The sequence below is a fragment of the Ochotona princeps genome, chromosome 4, assembly GCF_030435755.1.
Source record: "Ochotona princeps isolate mOchPri1 chromosome 4, mOchPri1.hap1, whole genome shotgun sequence".
NCBI classification, from domain to species: domain Eukaryota; kingdom Metazoa; phylum Chordata; class Mammalia; order Lagomorpha; family Ochotonidae; genus Ochotona; species Ochotona princeps.
The window spans coordinates 81,336,718-81,352,217 of record NC_080835.1 but is presented as its reverse complement, the minus strand read 5'-3'; the positions used below and the strand labels follow the sequence as shown (position 1 = coordinate 81,352,217).

General features: G+C 37.8%; 1 protein-coding gene across 3 annotated transcripts in view; it reads right to left on the bottom strand.

The window, feature by feature from the left end:
* Positions 1-9,623: 9,623 nt before the first annotated feature.
* CWF19L2 (CWF19 like cell cycle control factor 2) overlaps positions 9,624-15,500 on the bottom strand; it is an 88,656-nt gene continuing 82,779 nt past the window's right edge. For all 3 annotated transcript variants that reach the window (XM_058663962.1, XM_058663963.1, XM_058663964.1), the window contains exons 17-18: positions 10,770-10,871; positions 9,624-10,244 (exon numbers count right to left, since the gene is read on the bottom strand). In XM_058663962.1, coding sequence (XP_058519945.1) covers positions 10,101-10,244; positions 10,770-10,871 — 246 coding nt within the window. In that variant the 3' untranslated portion in view covers positions 9,624-10,100. The remainder of the gene's footprint in view (positions 10,245-10,769; positions 10,872-15,500) is intronic.

Below are 15,500 nucleotides of genomic sequence, written 5' to 3'. Positions count from 1 at the left end.
TCAGGTCATAGGTCTTTGTGGGCTGCTTTTTGTCTAGGATATAAGGTAGTGCTCTTATTTCATCTGCCAAAGACTAGTTGGTTGTAGAGGTATATGCTAATTTCTTGAATCTCTGTTCTGCTCCATTGTGCCACAAGTCTATTTTTGTATCAGTTCCAATTATAATTGCCTTGTAATCTGGTCTGCTATGCCTCTAACGTTGTTTTTAATGCTTAAGATTTTTAGCTCTTTACAGTTTCCTATGTTTCCATATGGCTTTTTTCAGTCTGTTTTCTAAATTTAAGGAGAATGTCATTGATACTTACATTAGGAGCACATTGAGTCCAGTTGGCTTTATATTAAACTTTGCCAAGCTCCTATTAGTTCCAGTATCTCTGACTCTCCTTGATACCCTTATGTAAACAACTACATCATCTGCAAAAAGGGATAGTTTGACTTCCTCCTTTCCCATTTGTATCTCTTTGGACTTCTCCCGTGGATTCCTGTCAATGTGATGCCTGCCATTGTGACACCAAACATCACAAAATGATGTAGTCAGGGAGAATCTCACTAGCGCTGATGTGATGCTGTTCACACTTTCAGTCTCCAAAACTATGAATTAACTGACCCTCAGTTCTTCACAAGTACCCAGCCTCAGACATTTCATTATCATTGTGAAAACAAAGACTAATATATCTTTGGTATAATTTTGAAACCAGGTAGCATGATGCCATCAACTTTGTGTTTGCTTGGGATCACTTTCGCTATTTGGGTTCCATCGTAATTAAACATAAATTTTAGACAGTTTTACACATTTGTAAAAAAAAAAAAAAAAAACTTAGGAATTTCAATATGCATTTCATTGAACCTACAGATCATTTTCAACAATATGACATCTTAAAAATAATTCTAACTCAGCAACAGATACTTTTTCATTCATTTGTGTCTTCCTCAATTTGTCTCATCAACATTTCGGTCTACAGATATTTCACTTTCTTAGTGAAATTTATTCATGTTTTTGGTAGCTATTATAGATGGTATTGTCTCTTTTTCTGAAAAAAAAAAAAAAAAGGTTTGTTGTTAATCCATAAAATTTTACCAGTAACTTTACTGAAGTATTAGTTCTCAAGGTGTTCTGGAAAACCACTTAGGACTTTACATATTTATGGTTAAGCTGTCTGTAGAGACTGAAATCTTCTGCTTCGGATGTTTTCCTTTCTGTGGTCTTATTGCTGTGGCAGGTACTCCCAGGACTAACCCGAATGCCAAGTAGGCACCCTGTCTTGCACCACTTCCAAGCGGAACTTTTCAACTCTTTAGAGTTGAGGGTCATATCAGCCATGAGGTTGTCACACACATCTTTATCTTGGCTGATGTATATGCTTTTTGCTCCCCACCTACATTGACTTTTTTTTTTTTCATTAAACAATGTTTTATTTTGTCAAATGCTTTTCCTGTGCCTACGAAATGACCATGTTTTCACCTTTATCTTGATGTGGTGTATCACATTTAACTACTTGTATATGTTAAAGCATCATTTTATTTCAAGGATAAATCTTAGTCAATTCAAATGGACAATGTTTTTAATGTGCTCCTAAATCCAATTTGCCAGGATTTTAGTCAGGATATTTACATGTATGTTAATAATCATTAGGAACTGTGGCACGTAATGTTATTTTCCTCTGGTGCTCGTCTTATTTTAATCAGGCTGATGATGGCATCAAAAATGAGCTTAGAAACTTCCCGTTTTTCAAAGTTCGGAAAGAGTTTCAGAAAGATTGGTATTAACTATGGTAGAATTTATCTGTCAGTCAATCAGATCCTGGGCATCTCTTTGGTTGGCAATGGTTATTAGTTATTCCTTCTCTTTTCTGGTAAGATTTCCTATTTATTAATTCATTTTGGTGATTTCTGTGTGGATTGTTCAAAAATTCCATGAAGAAGGCATATCATGAAATAAAAATTCATGAATTTAATTTTTTTGGTGCCAGAATAGTCCTTTTGTAAAATGATTTATTTATCTTTATAGGAAAGACAGATTTATAGAGGAGATACAGAGAGAAAGATCTTCTATCTGCTGGTTCACTCCCCAAATGGCCACAAAATGACCAGAGCTGAGCTGATCTGAAGTCGGAACCAGGAGCCAGGAGCTCCTTCTGGGTGTTCCACGTGGGTGTAGGGTTTCAAAGCTTTGACCCATCCTCATCTGCTTTCCCAGACCACAGAAAGGGAGCTGGATGGGAAGTAGAGCATCCAGAACATGAAATGGTGCTCACATAGAATCCTGGCATAGGCAAGATGACGATTTTAGCCACTTAGCCATCATGCTGGGTTCCCCTAATCTTCTAACTTCATTTTTCTACATTTCTCTTTTGAAGTCCCTCCAAGATGTTTTAGGAATTTATTCATTTCTTCTAACTTATCCAATTTGTCATAAGGTTTTTCAGTTTTTCTAAGATCCTTTTTATTTCTGAAGCATAAATCTTAATGTCTTCGCTTTCATCTTTTGAAATCCCCAAACATCTATAACCCACAGCTTCTTCAAGGTCTTCCATGTGGGTGGCAAGGTCCAAGTTGTTGGGCCAGCTTCCACTGCTTTTCCAGGTGCAATAATAGGAAGCTAAATCAGAAATGAAACTTGTGGAACTCAACTGGGGTCATGAGATGTCAGCACTGAAGGCAGAGGTTTCACCTGACATGTCAGTGTGACCCATCCCTTCCCCTTTACGACTTGAAAGGAAAGTCTACTGATGATAAACTCCCTCAAACTTTTGTTTGCTTAGGAAAGCATTCAGTTCTCCAAAATTTCTGAAGCACAGGCTTGCTGGGTAATGTATTCAAAGCTGGAAGGGTTTAGCTTTGTTTTCAGCATATGGGCAGAGATTTCTGACATTCCTGCATCTGTGTATTTACATCTTTCCTGAGATTTGGGACGTTTAAGACATCTTTTTTTAAAACCAGTCATCTGACATGCCCTTAGAACTCAGATAACATGTTAGTACTCCCAATAATGTCCTATAATTCCCAAGCTGTAATTTCGTTTTTTTTTCTCTTCATTTTGAAATAACCTGTCTTCAAATTCACGTTTTTGCTTTTTACTTGATCAATTCCGTTGAACAATTCTATTGATGCTGCCCAATGGATTCTGTATTTCATTGTAATCTTCAGCTCTAACATTTCCTAAAATATTTCAATCTCAATACATTTCTTGCTTTACTCATTTGCATTGCCTGTATTTTGAGGCTCCTAAAATGATGTTTTTAAAAAAAAAATAAATAGCTTGCGTATCTCCATTTTTGGGAGATCAGTTATCAGGAAAGCATTACATTCTGTTGAAGGTGATAGGCCTTCTTGGTTTTCCATGTTCCCTGTTGCCAATAATGACACCTATATACCTGGTGGAGCAGTCATCTCTTCCAGATTCTATCAAGTGTTTTGAGTGGAGGAAGGACATTCCAATGGGCGAAGGTGCTAGGACACTGGCTGGGTGGGATACAATGGTTTGGTTCTACTGATTGTGGTACAGAATAATCTCAGGGAAGTTCTTTCAGTTAAGGTAATGATGAAGACTTCAGGAATTCCTTGAAGTCAACACTGTGGGTGCCTGCAGTGTTAACAAGAGTGATTGGGGTCTTCCTAACCTCCTTTTTCTCTCACCAGGGGAGAGATGTGGCTGATTGGATCACTCTTACACTAGATCTGACTTGCACAACTGCTCACACTGGCAATGGCACAGATGTCTGTTAAACACTGCCTGCGGGGCAGCCACAGAGCTGAATCCTAAAGTATGCCCACTCTTACGGGTACCATCTCTTGCTCCAAGGCAACAATGGCAGCAGTAAAAGTGGGCATAGCATGGGTACTTGTAAAGTTGTGATCTAGGCAGCCTGGAGCAAGGAGCACGTGTATGCACAGCACTGTAGTGGCTCCTAAGCTTAGGAAACAGTTCTCTGTGGTGGCTGAGCTGGTATCCAGAGCATGGGCACATACAACTTTGGTTCTGGGGCCCATTATGTAATCTAGTAGCTCTAGTATTTGAGCATACACACACACACACACAAGGCACTCCCTCTGAGCCAGGGTCTGGAGTGTGGGCTCTTGCACAGAAATTACAGCTTGCAGGTACAGGACATGGATGGACTTAGGCAGGGTAGAAGCTCGAGAGTAGAAGTGAGGCAGCTGGGACTCTTTGGCAGAAGCAGATGTTGGTTACCTCACATGAAATTCCAGGGTCTTCTGTGGAGTGTCACTAGGGATTGGAGACATTCCCAACATGGTTAACATCAACAATCTTTACATTTCTTTGCTTCGGTCTCCGGGCATTTCATGTCAGCCAAACTTACTGATGATCCTTTCAATGAGAATACTTCTACTTCTTTGCCCCACCGTGTTGTTGATTCTTAAATGGGTCTCTATATCTTCTCAGAGCTATTGTGACCCACAAACAGCTATTTTGGAAAAAGGATCAATGCTAATACTTGCTATTCAATCATGTTAATTATATCATTCCTCCCAATTTTAAAAATATGAGTGGACAATCTCTTTTCATTTTTACTTATTTAAGAAATAGAAAGAGAGGGGAACAGATACAGAGAACTCCCATTTGGTGGTTTAGCCTCAAAATTCTTATAAAAGCTGACTCAGGTCAGGCTGACGCCAGAGGCCAGGAACTCAGCTTAGACCTCTCACATGGGTGGCAGGAGTCCAACTCCCCAAGCATCTCCACTGCCTCTCAGAATGTGTATTAGCAGCAAATCAGACCTGCAGTCAAGAGCTGGACACTGGCATCACACCCAAAATATACTGGTATGAACAGTAAGTAGCTCAACTGTTAAGCTAAATGCACACTCCTGCACAGATTCTTAGCATGGTCTCCATTACACTTCGATTTTGGTCTTCACATTCCATTGAATGTGAGGAAGAACTGTAATTAAATATAGGGCAGTGATGATAGACATGTGATTTCGTTGATTATTATATGATAGCATTCATAATGATTTAGCAACCTTATTGCAGGAATTTCCCTTCTCTACTTGTGAGGAAGCAAGCAGTCTATCAAGCAACCTATCATGTGGTAACAAACTTTAATGACTTTGAGGAGTTGAGGACAGCTTCTGGCCAACAGTCTTTAGAAAACTAAAGCATTCAGGTATGGCTATGAGGAAATCAATGCTACACACATAGCAGCTACTTCCTAAGTTCAGCTGCCAGCTGGGAATCCTGTCCTGCCCAGTACTTTAACCACAGCTTTGAGAAATTATAAGCAGACTAGATAAGCTGTGTCCAAACTCCTAATCCACAGAAGCTTTGAGATCACAAATGTGTGTTGCCCTAAACCACTAACTGAGTGGTAAACTGCTATGCAGCAAGAGAAAACTACTCTTATAGTATGTTGGGGTTTTAATCCATCATTTTGCAATGTGTTTTCCATTTGTTCCATCTGTACTATTTGTCTTCTTCTGCCTTCATTTGAACTGAAGATTTTTTAATGTCACTTCTGTTCTCTGTTGCCTTACTAGGGACAAATTCTCTGTGGTTATCCTTTCAGTACTTTTCATGACTGTTAATTCTTTACTCAATGCGAGACATGTAACTTGTAACGACTGTGTATATTTTTATTCCTAAACGCATTTTTAAAATTTTGTTCTGGCATACATTTAAGTTTTTTAGAAACAAATTAAATTATGTTTTAATACTTGCTCATCAACATTAGAACAGTGTTGTCTTGGAATAATCATTGTACACTACTGAGTTCCAGTCTGTGAAATCCACCCAACTGCCATTTCTTTTGCTGTTTTTTGTTTGCTTGCTTTTCTTTTTGATTATTTCCAACTCCCATTTCAAACTTCATGAAGCTTTCTACTACGTTACCTCTAACTCTTTAAACGTAGATCAGTCTTCATCTAGTCTCTGGTGCAGTTTCCTCGCAGGCATGCACTGATCAGTACACAAACACACACAAGTGGTCTTTGCATATCTCTGGAGTTCTCTCAGTGCAATGATCCCTCTTCTGGAACTCAGCCTTGTTGTCTCACCTCTCTAGGCCCGCACCTGTATTTCTCCAACTTCAGCAGAAAATAAGCTCAGACTGGATGCCCCACTCTCATAGTATACCACTCAAACTCTCACAGCAATGAGACAGGCTAACTGTAGGGCTCATTTCATTTGTTTCCTATCTCTTGGAGATCACTGTAAATGCTTCAGACCTGAAAAACTCATACACATTATTGGTTCGTTATTTTAGGTATCAGGGTAATATATTCATTCTACCTTGTCTAGCAGCATAATTCTTGAGGTGTTTGTCATGTGAAAAAAAATGGCAAATGAGTAGCTAATTTTAGAATTACTAGTAAATAGCCACTATGTTCCTATTGTTCTTTCTTTTTCAGTGAATGCACTTACTGCAGTTAATGTACAATCCTCTTATTATACAATATGTTTGGGGTGTGTGTGTGTGTGTGCACTAGGAGTACAGATCTTCAGACTAAATGGAAACATTCTTAAGTGCATCTCTATCTGCACATGTATTCAATGAGTCCCTGAGCCTCAAACCCAAGCCTAATATTCTACTGGAATGAGTTTTGCTTAGGAAAATCTAAAAAATTAATTATGTGGGAAAAATGTATATTTTGTGGCCAAAAGTGAAAAACATCCTAGATTAAAGATAGTCATAAGTTACTTCACATTCTTCATCAAGAGGCAGGGTTATTATCCCTGTTGAATATATGTGGGTCCTAAGACAATGCTGACAAAACAAAATACAGCAAAAATGAAATTGCACCAATAGCCAACACCAGACCCTAAGCGACTGGCATATTCCATGTCTTATGTCTTGAAATATTATTTGGAATGGTTGCATTAAAGGAAACTAAACTTATAAAGCAAGTCCACCTACCCTGAAACTGTCATACATGGAAACAGTGACATGTAGCACCACATATGTGAGTGAAAGAGCATTTTGAATACTCCAGACCTAGCATATACCATATGAAGAACACATAACATATGAAGTCCTTCCATCTCTGACTGTTGACCACTCCATCATGAAGCAGAGGTAAATCATTCAGAAGAGCCCAAACAAAAATGTCTTACCTAAAACACCACTAGATATAAGAAAACGGTTACACCAACAAGCAACTAAGGTTTATAGTATTTGTTATGCAGCAAAAATAACTGGAACAGGGAAAACAGATCAGGAGTTTAGAGTTGTCTGTCACAGATAGATACAATTGAAAAGTCAACTTGGTTTTGCATACATGAGTTCTCAGTTCAGAGAAAATACACACAGCATGAATATAATAGTAAATACAAATTTACAAGCAGATATTAGGGTATCTTCTTCATTCCAAGGTATTCATAATTTCTGGATCTTTCTATGTAGTTGGCTAATTTTGTTTAACATTCAATATTTGTCTTCTCCTTTTCTTTGAAAGATCTACTTATTTTACTTAAAAGTCCAAATTATAGATATAGAGGGAAAGAAATAGAGAGACATTTCATTCCTTGGTTCACTCCCCCAAATGACCTCAACAGTCAGAAATGGGCCAGTCTGAACCTGGGAGCCAGTAGCTTCTTCCAGGACTCCCGTGTGTGTGCAGGAACCCAAGGTCTTGGGTCACTTCTCCTCCCCACACTGATTTCTCAGACCCTTATCAAGGAGCTGGACCACATATGGAGCAGCTGGGACTTGAACTGACACCCACAAGGGATGTATAGCCTGCCACATCACCATGCAGGCCTCTGTCTTCTCCTTTTTAATCTCTTCAAAAATAATGTATTCACTGAGATATTCCCCAGAATTCAGAACAAGGTATGACACATGAAAAACAAAAATTTGCTGAAGAAACAAGTCAATTTAAAAACTGTGTTTGAGAGTATTTTGACGACGAAATTACACTGGAGTGATTATAATGGAAACAAAGGAAAGGTAAATTCTTGAAAATGGAGATTTCAAAACTGACAATTTGAGCAGATGAAGAGAAAACAATAAAGGAGAATGCAAAAATGCAGCTTGTAAAGGAGCTTTCTAAAAATAAGTTCTGTTGGGCCCAGCACAGTAGCCTAGTGGCTAAAGTCCTCGCCTTGAATGCACCAGGATCCCATACGGGCAAAAGTTCTAATCCTGGAGGCCCCACTTCCCATCTAGCTCCCTGCTTGTGGACTGGGAAAACAGTCAAGGAACCCTGCACTCATGTGGGGAGACTCAGAAGAAGCTCCAGCCGCCTGGCTTCAGATCAGCTCAGCACTGGCCACTGCAGTCACTTGGGGAGTGAATTATCAGACAGAAGATCTTCCTCTGCCTCTCCTCCTCTGTGTATCTGATTTTCCAATAAAAATAAATAAATCTTTAAAAAATAATAAGTTTTGTTGCCAAGTGAGAAATGGCTAGAGGGTAGTATGATAACACAATCTGTTGCTACGTATTACAGAACACTTTTGTATGTTGATAGAAATAATCTTGTGAGAGAAAAAAACTAATAAATATAAAAAAGGGGCAACAGTAACTAAGAAGGGACAGAATTTAGTACAGACAGAAATGGCTCTTGACAAGAAAAATGAAATAATTTATCTTTTTAAAAAGATAAACATACAGATAAACATTTTTAAAAAGATAAACATATGGGCCTATGGTCAAAATTTCCTTCTTTCCCTTCTTATCCCTTTGGTAAGGAATTATAGGAAGCAAGTTAGTCAGTTGAAAATAAAAAGGAAATGTAAAAAGTTAAGTTCTTTGGCACTCTACTCAAACATGCCTCACATTAGAACATACTGTGTTGTACTTATTTCTATACATGTGTCATTCTCTAATAAACTATAATTCAAGGAAGAGGAAGCATTTTTTATCTTTATACTATAAGCATATAATACATTGCTCTACAGTGAAATGTTTAACTCAATGAGAAAACGGGTGAATTTTATAAATTCCTTCCAAGCTCCAAAACAAAGTCAAAAGAGTTCGAAAACATCAATATATAAATGGTAATGTCAAGCTTCTATGTGAAATTTTCAACTGCAACTTGTAAGTATTAAAAAGCTAAAATTACTTAACTTCAGTTTGTGAAGCAAATTATAAACAGGACAAAACCAAGACACTGCTTTAACATACTAAGGAATCAATGAGATGATGATATTAAATGTGTAGAATCTGAGCTTCACTATAATATGTTTGTTACACACTGATGCTAGGTATTCAACATTTCATGGTAAAATTTAAGGTCCAACTTCTAAAAGAATTATTTGAAAAGGAGTTATTGTAGCAGTGTCTTTGATTTTAAAAAGCAAGAGTACTTTCACACCACAACCACATTGGTGACAACAGAGATTTTACCTGGAGAGCAAGTGTTGAGAGCAAATCAAGTTCTTTAGTTCAAGTACAAAACAAAAGCATATGCTTCTAGCATTAAAATATACTCTTTAAGCAATAAAACCCAAAAACAATGATTTGGTTAACAATTTAACCTTCATACAAGCTCCAAATGACTATAAACTATGCTATTTGGAACATCTACTTTTAAAAGCACCATATTTAAAGGTACTATGTAAAGATGTAAAAAAAAAAAACCCAAAATTTTATTAACATATTTTCATTATAATTTAATCAAAATACGTGTAGGACATTACTTTTTCTTTTAACAAATACAATAACAACACTCAATGCTACTGGTAGAAAATTCAGAGCTTTTCTGTAAAATTCTAAGAAAAGAAATTTCAATTATTACTGAATATGACAATCTTATTGTTAAAGATACAAAAGATGCCAGGAAATAGACAACTATTTTAAAACAGGCCCACGGCCTCTGGAAGAAAGATTTGCTGTGCTTCCTAGATATGCTTTCAGAAAAGTTCTATCTGTATATTAATTGAATGACTTAGAGTACCACAAAGTATATACAAAACAGGAATTTGAGCAGGTCCTCAAATATATCTGCTGTTACTCCAGTCACTAAAATGAAGTCTAAAAACACCTAAGGAAGAAAACAACACAATCCAACAAACAAGGCTGTCAGATACCCATAGCAGTCTGCTGCCATTTTTCTTAAGACCTGAGAGTCACTTGTTTAGCTAGATAAAAGAAATACAGTTGAATGAAATTTGAAGAAACTGGAACCAAAAGATACACCCTAACATTTTTTACTTTTAGTGAAGTCATATGGTTTCCACCACTGAGCAAACTGCAGGGCTTTCTTCCTCTGGTCCTCAAAGTTTTCTCGGATCCCTTTCCTCCAAAGTCTTGGTTCTAAATCCAGCATTCCGCCAATGATTTCCTATTAGATGAGAAAAATACAAATTAATGTGTGCAAAAATAATAATAAAAACTGCATGAAACTATTTGTTCTGTGATTAAAGAAAAGCCTCCAAAATAATGTTTAAATGTTAAATAAATATTAAGGTTTAAGTTACAAAATATTGCTTTTAATTAGTTTTAATTATGCAAACTCTAATTATAGGAATCCAACCATATCTTCTGTCGAGCATGTAGGAGCAAAGAAAGAGATAAAAAGTAAAATTTAATTAAATTTGCCATATTACTATCACTCTCAGCACAAGGCTGGCTTACTCCAAAGGGTAACATGAAAGTCACTGTCAATGCTGTCAAGAAGTCACATTTCTGCCTCTTATAAATATAACATGATGTATTTATCAATACTTACAGGCTTTCTCTCTGAAAATGGGGGATGCAGTACTCACCAAACTCACTCTACACTGTGCCCAAAGTCTTGAACTCCCTTTCAACGAAAAGTGTTAGCAAACTTTTAATCAGTGGAAACTTAGCATATTTGTGACTATACCTTTCCAAAGTAATGAGGGAATTTGTGTTGATCTTCAATGACATGGGCAAACCCTCCTTCAAGGCCAAAGTTCACAGAGAAGTATGGCAAGCCTCTGGGTACCTAAACAGACAAATCACACACAAAACAACATGAAGCTGGAAGATCTCTGACATGACAGTAATTCAGTAGCACACAAACACAAATACAGAAAATTTTCTAATTTTTACAGATACTGAAGCAATGAATTAAGTAGAAGATTTCATTTTGACAGCCTTTTAGGCAGACAGCTTTTCACTGTATCTAGCAATTATAATCAAGACCAATTATTTTCCTATCTTTGGGGAAATCAAACAGAAAAATCGTATCTTTTAAAACATACTCACAGAATCATTTTCCTTAGCTACACGAAGTATTATTTCTTTTTTAAAATACTTATTTTATTTGCAAAGTCAGAGTTACAGAGAGAAGGGGAGAGGATTGGGGGGAAGGAAGGAAGGAAGGACAAAGAGAAAGACAGAGATCTTTCATCTCCCAAAATGGTGACAACAGCCAGAGCTGAGCAAGTTAGAAGTCAGGAGCCAGGAGCTTCTTCCAGGTCTCTCACATGGGTGCAGGCTCCCAAAGATTGGACCATCCTCTGCTGCTTTCCAAGGCCCAAATCAGGAGCTGGATAGTGGAGCAGCCGGGATACGAACCAGCGCCTATATGGGATGCTGGTGCTGGCAGGCTGAGGGTTAGCCTTTACAACACACACAATCAAACAGTAGCAAGAGGAGCTCCCCTACTCGAAAAAAAAAAAAAAAAAAGGGAGCCCAGTCATATATTTAGTAGTACGGTTTATAGTATCTTCGATTCTTTAGTATATTTGTCAAAAATAAACCATAATATTTATTAATCATAAAGTAAGAATAGCAAAACTTATCAATCTCATTTCAAAATAACTCGAGAATTACTTGGTTATTTTTCATTCATTTTCTCTTCCTCTCTCTCTCCCCCTACACAAAAAGTATTTTAAATTTTGATTGACAAAGGCTGCAATTTCTTCCTTTCTCTTTCAATTAAGTAGATTTTGTGTTCTATAAAATTTTTCCTTCAGCCTCTAACTTTGTCACCAGGAACTATCCTAGTGGATTAATTCATAGTAACATTTCTCATCTCCACACCCGACACAGTCAGTATTTACTCATCTAACAATGAATCAAATCTCCCTAACTTGATAGTAAGAATTTTGCATTGTGTCTTCAAGGAGACAATAGCTGAAAGGGCACAGGATAGTATGGTAGAGGATGGTCACTTTAAAATATCACAGCATTTAAAATGAGTGTTTATAAAGAGCTGTTTGTATGGTAGGAAAAAAACATGAGAAACAATAGTACAAAATTCAGACATAGGCTAATATTTGTGACTTTGTGGCTTTATGCATTTCCATAGTTTTAATGTGATAATCACGTATGACCTTGACAATTAGGAAGAAAATTGAGTAAAATAAGAGACAGACAAGGACCTAAAGGTAGCTGATGGTTCATTTTTTAAACAAAAACAAAAAAAAAAGGGGAGGGGTGGATCAATTTACTTATCTGAAACAGCTATAGAGAGACAGGAAGACAGAGATAAAGTTCTTCCATCCAGTGGTTCACTGCCCAGATAACCACAATGGCTGCAACTGCGTCAGGCCAGTCAGGACCAGGAGCTTTGTCTAGGTCCGCCACATGGTGGCAGGTGTTTGAGTACTCAGACCATCTTCACTGCCATTCTCAGGCCATTGGCAGGGAACTGGATCAGAAGCCATCAACTGGAACCCCTATCACATGCCAGCACTACAGGCACCAGCTCTACGCACTGCACCACATGCCAGCCCAGCTTTGATTCTGTAAGTTGTGATTTAATGCAACTTATTTAACATCTCGATTATGGAAAATATGCAAAGTACTCAAATTGATTATTGCCACATAAAACTTGATTCGCACAATGGGCTCGGCATGGTAGCCTAATGGCTAAAGTCCTCGCCTTGCATGCACCGGGATCCCATATGGGCACTGGTTCTAATCCCGGCAACCCTGCTTCCCATCCAGATCCCTGTTTGTGGCATGGGGAAACAGCTGAGGATGGCCCAAAGCCTTGGGACCCTGCAAATGCATGGAAGACCTGGAAGAGGCTCTGGGCTCCTGGCTTTGGATCAGCTCAACTCTGGCCATTGCAGCCACTTGGGGAGTAAATCAGTGGATGGAAGATCTTCCTTCTGTCTCTCCTCCTCTCTATATCTGACTTTCCAATAAAAATAAATAAACTTTAAAACAAAACTTTACTTGCACTTCTATTTCCCTTTGCTTTGTGCAAAGCTGATGGTTAGCAACAGCAAAAGCATACATGGCTCCATTAGATTGTCTTTGCCAACTGACCCAGATCATGTGATGTTAAGCACACTGAAAAGATTATGGAACTACACCAATTAAGGGGCAGTACTTTGAGAGAAAATAACTTAAGGAGAAAATCTGTGATGACATGATTTACACCTTCTGTTTGTGTCATACTGCGATAGGCAGACTAACTGCCCCTAAAGATGTAAGGGGCCTTTTCCTCAGTTTACCATGAATACGATACATTACAGATTTTTTGAAAAACTTAAGCAGATATGACTAAAATTACGGTGATTTAAAAAGGAAATGATCTTGGTTTACCCAGATGCACTCACTGTAGTCACGAGATTCTTAAGAAAGAGACAGACAGAAAGGTCAGATTCAGAAATGATGGGAAGACGGAGGAAAAGACCCTAAGTCCCAGGAAGCAGCCAGCTTATGGCAGCTGGGAAAAGTAAGGCAATGAGCCTGTCCCAGAGCCTCACGAAGTGGAGCAGGCTTCCTGACACCTTGATTTCAGCCCAGGGAAACCAATTTGCACTTGAGCTCTCTAGAAAGAAAAGAAACTCATGTTTGATGATTTGTTACAGCCATGGTAAGAAACTCTTGTACAGTCCAAGTTCCAACAACTTATGGCCTACTTACCAAACTGTTGCAATGAATGCACAACCACTTTTATACAAAAGACAGCTGCTGCTACACACTATTACCTTCTGCAGGCTTAAGAGGTCAGTGGGCATTGCAAAGACTCTAACATACACACATTTGTTTAATACCTTCTTTTCATCACATTAACCACCAAATGGAAGGTGGATGGAACTCTGACACTGCTCTTTAAACATACTGAGAATAACAGCAAAAAATGTGCATATATTCATGGCTTTTAATAAAAGCTCTATATTTTATTTTTTTTCCTTTTATCATAGTTGTTATTCTCAACAGTGGACGGAAGACCTTTCTCTCTGTCTCTCCTTCTCTCTGTAAATCTGACTTTCCAATAAAAATAAATTAAACTTTTTTCCTAATCATCATCTACAGCCAGATGAATCTATAATCTAGTCTAAGAAGCCACTCGACAAAAAACAACATAGTAAAATGTCATTCTGTTCCCAATGAAGCAGGCAAAAAGTATGAAATTAGTAGGGACATAAAGTTTATACAGAAGAAAATTACGTCCTTTTAGAAGTAAAGGTGCTAAAATAATTCAACTTTGTTAACCTTATATTCAGAAATATTTTTGTCATTTTAAAAAGACACTAGAAAACTTACTAAGCCAAAAAATGAACTTCTTTGTAGTTACACTGAACTTCTCTCCACAAGTCTATGCTCACATTTCAAAGCAGGATCTGGTTCATTCTGCTCTTTTCAATCACTAGTCTCAGATCTCAGACCACATGATGCCTCAATAAAGGCAATGGCTCCTGTGTTTGAAATACTTTAAATATACAACTGATAATATTACAAGGATCTTTGCATACAGCTTATATTAAATTGTTACAGGTTCTTGGATATTTATTAGGTCCTCATGCTGGTTTTAAGAAACAACCAAACAACAGTCATTGAATGGGTTGCTGGTAGGAAAACTGTAGACAGTGAGGTAGATAGGGTGTAATACATTGCTTCTAAAATTGCTACCTTGAAATATTTTTTTAAGCTACAGAGAAAGAGAGGGAGAAACACACACACAATACAAGGGAGGGAGGAAAAGAGAGGGAGGAAAAGGAAGGAAGAAAGATGGGAGGAAGAAAGGAAGGAGGGAAGGGAAAGGGAAGAAGAAGGAAAGACAGACAGAAAAAAATCAATTTTCCATCTGCTGCTGCACTCAGTCCCCAAATAGCCACAAAAGCCAGGGCTGAACCAGGCAAAAGCCAGGAGGCAGGCGCTTCACCCAGGTCTCCCATGTGGATGGCAGAGGCCCAAGCACTGGGGTAACTTGTGCTGCTTTCCCAGGAGCATTAGCAGACAGCCAGATCTGAAGTGGAAGAACCAGAATGCAAAGCAGCAAACATATGGGATGTTGTGTTGCAGGTGGTGGCTTAACACACCCTGACACAATACAGCCCCTATCCTGAAATGTTTTACCCTCACTTAAACCATCCCCAGAAAAAAGACCTGATCTCATGGAAAAATTATGAATATGAAGTGAAAAAAATCTAAGCAAAAAGATGTACATTAGTCCCTCTTTTCTATAAACCATTAAAGGGAGAGAAGTAAACAAGACATTTAGAGTTTCTTCTACTTTGTTTTGTTTTTAACATGTTGCCCGGTCCAACTCTCCAGAAAGGGAAAAGAGAAAGATTATTAACAGTGGTTTATATCTATATTAAAATGATGCACCTTTAAAAATGCAATCAAATTTGAATCTTTAGATTGGGATATATACATTGGCACT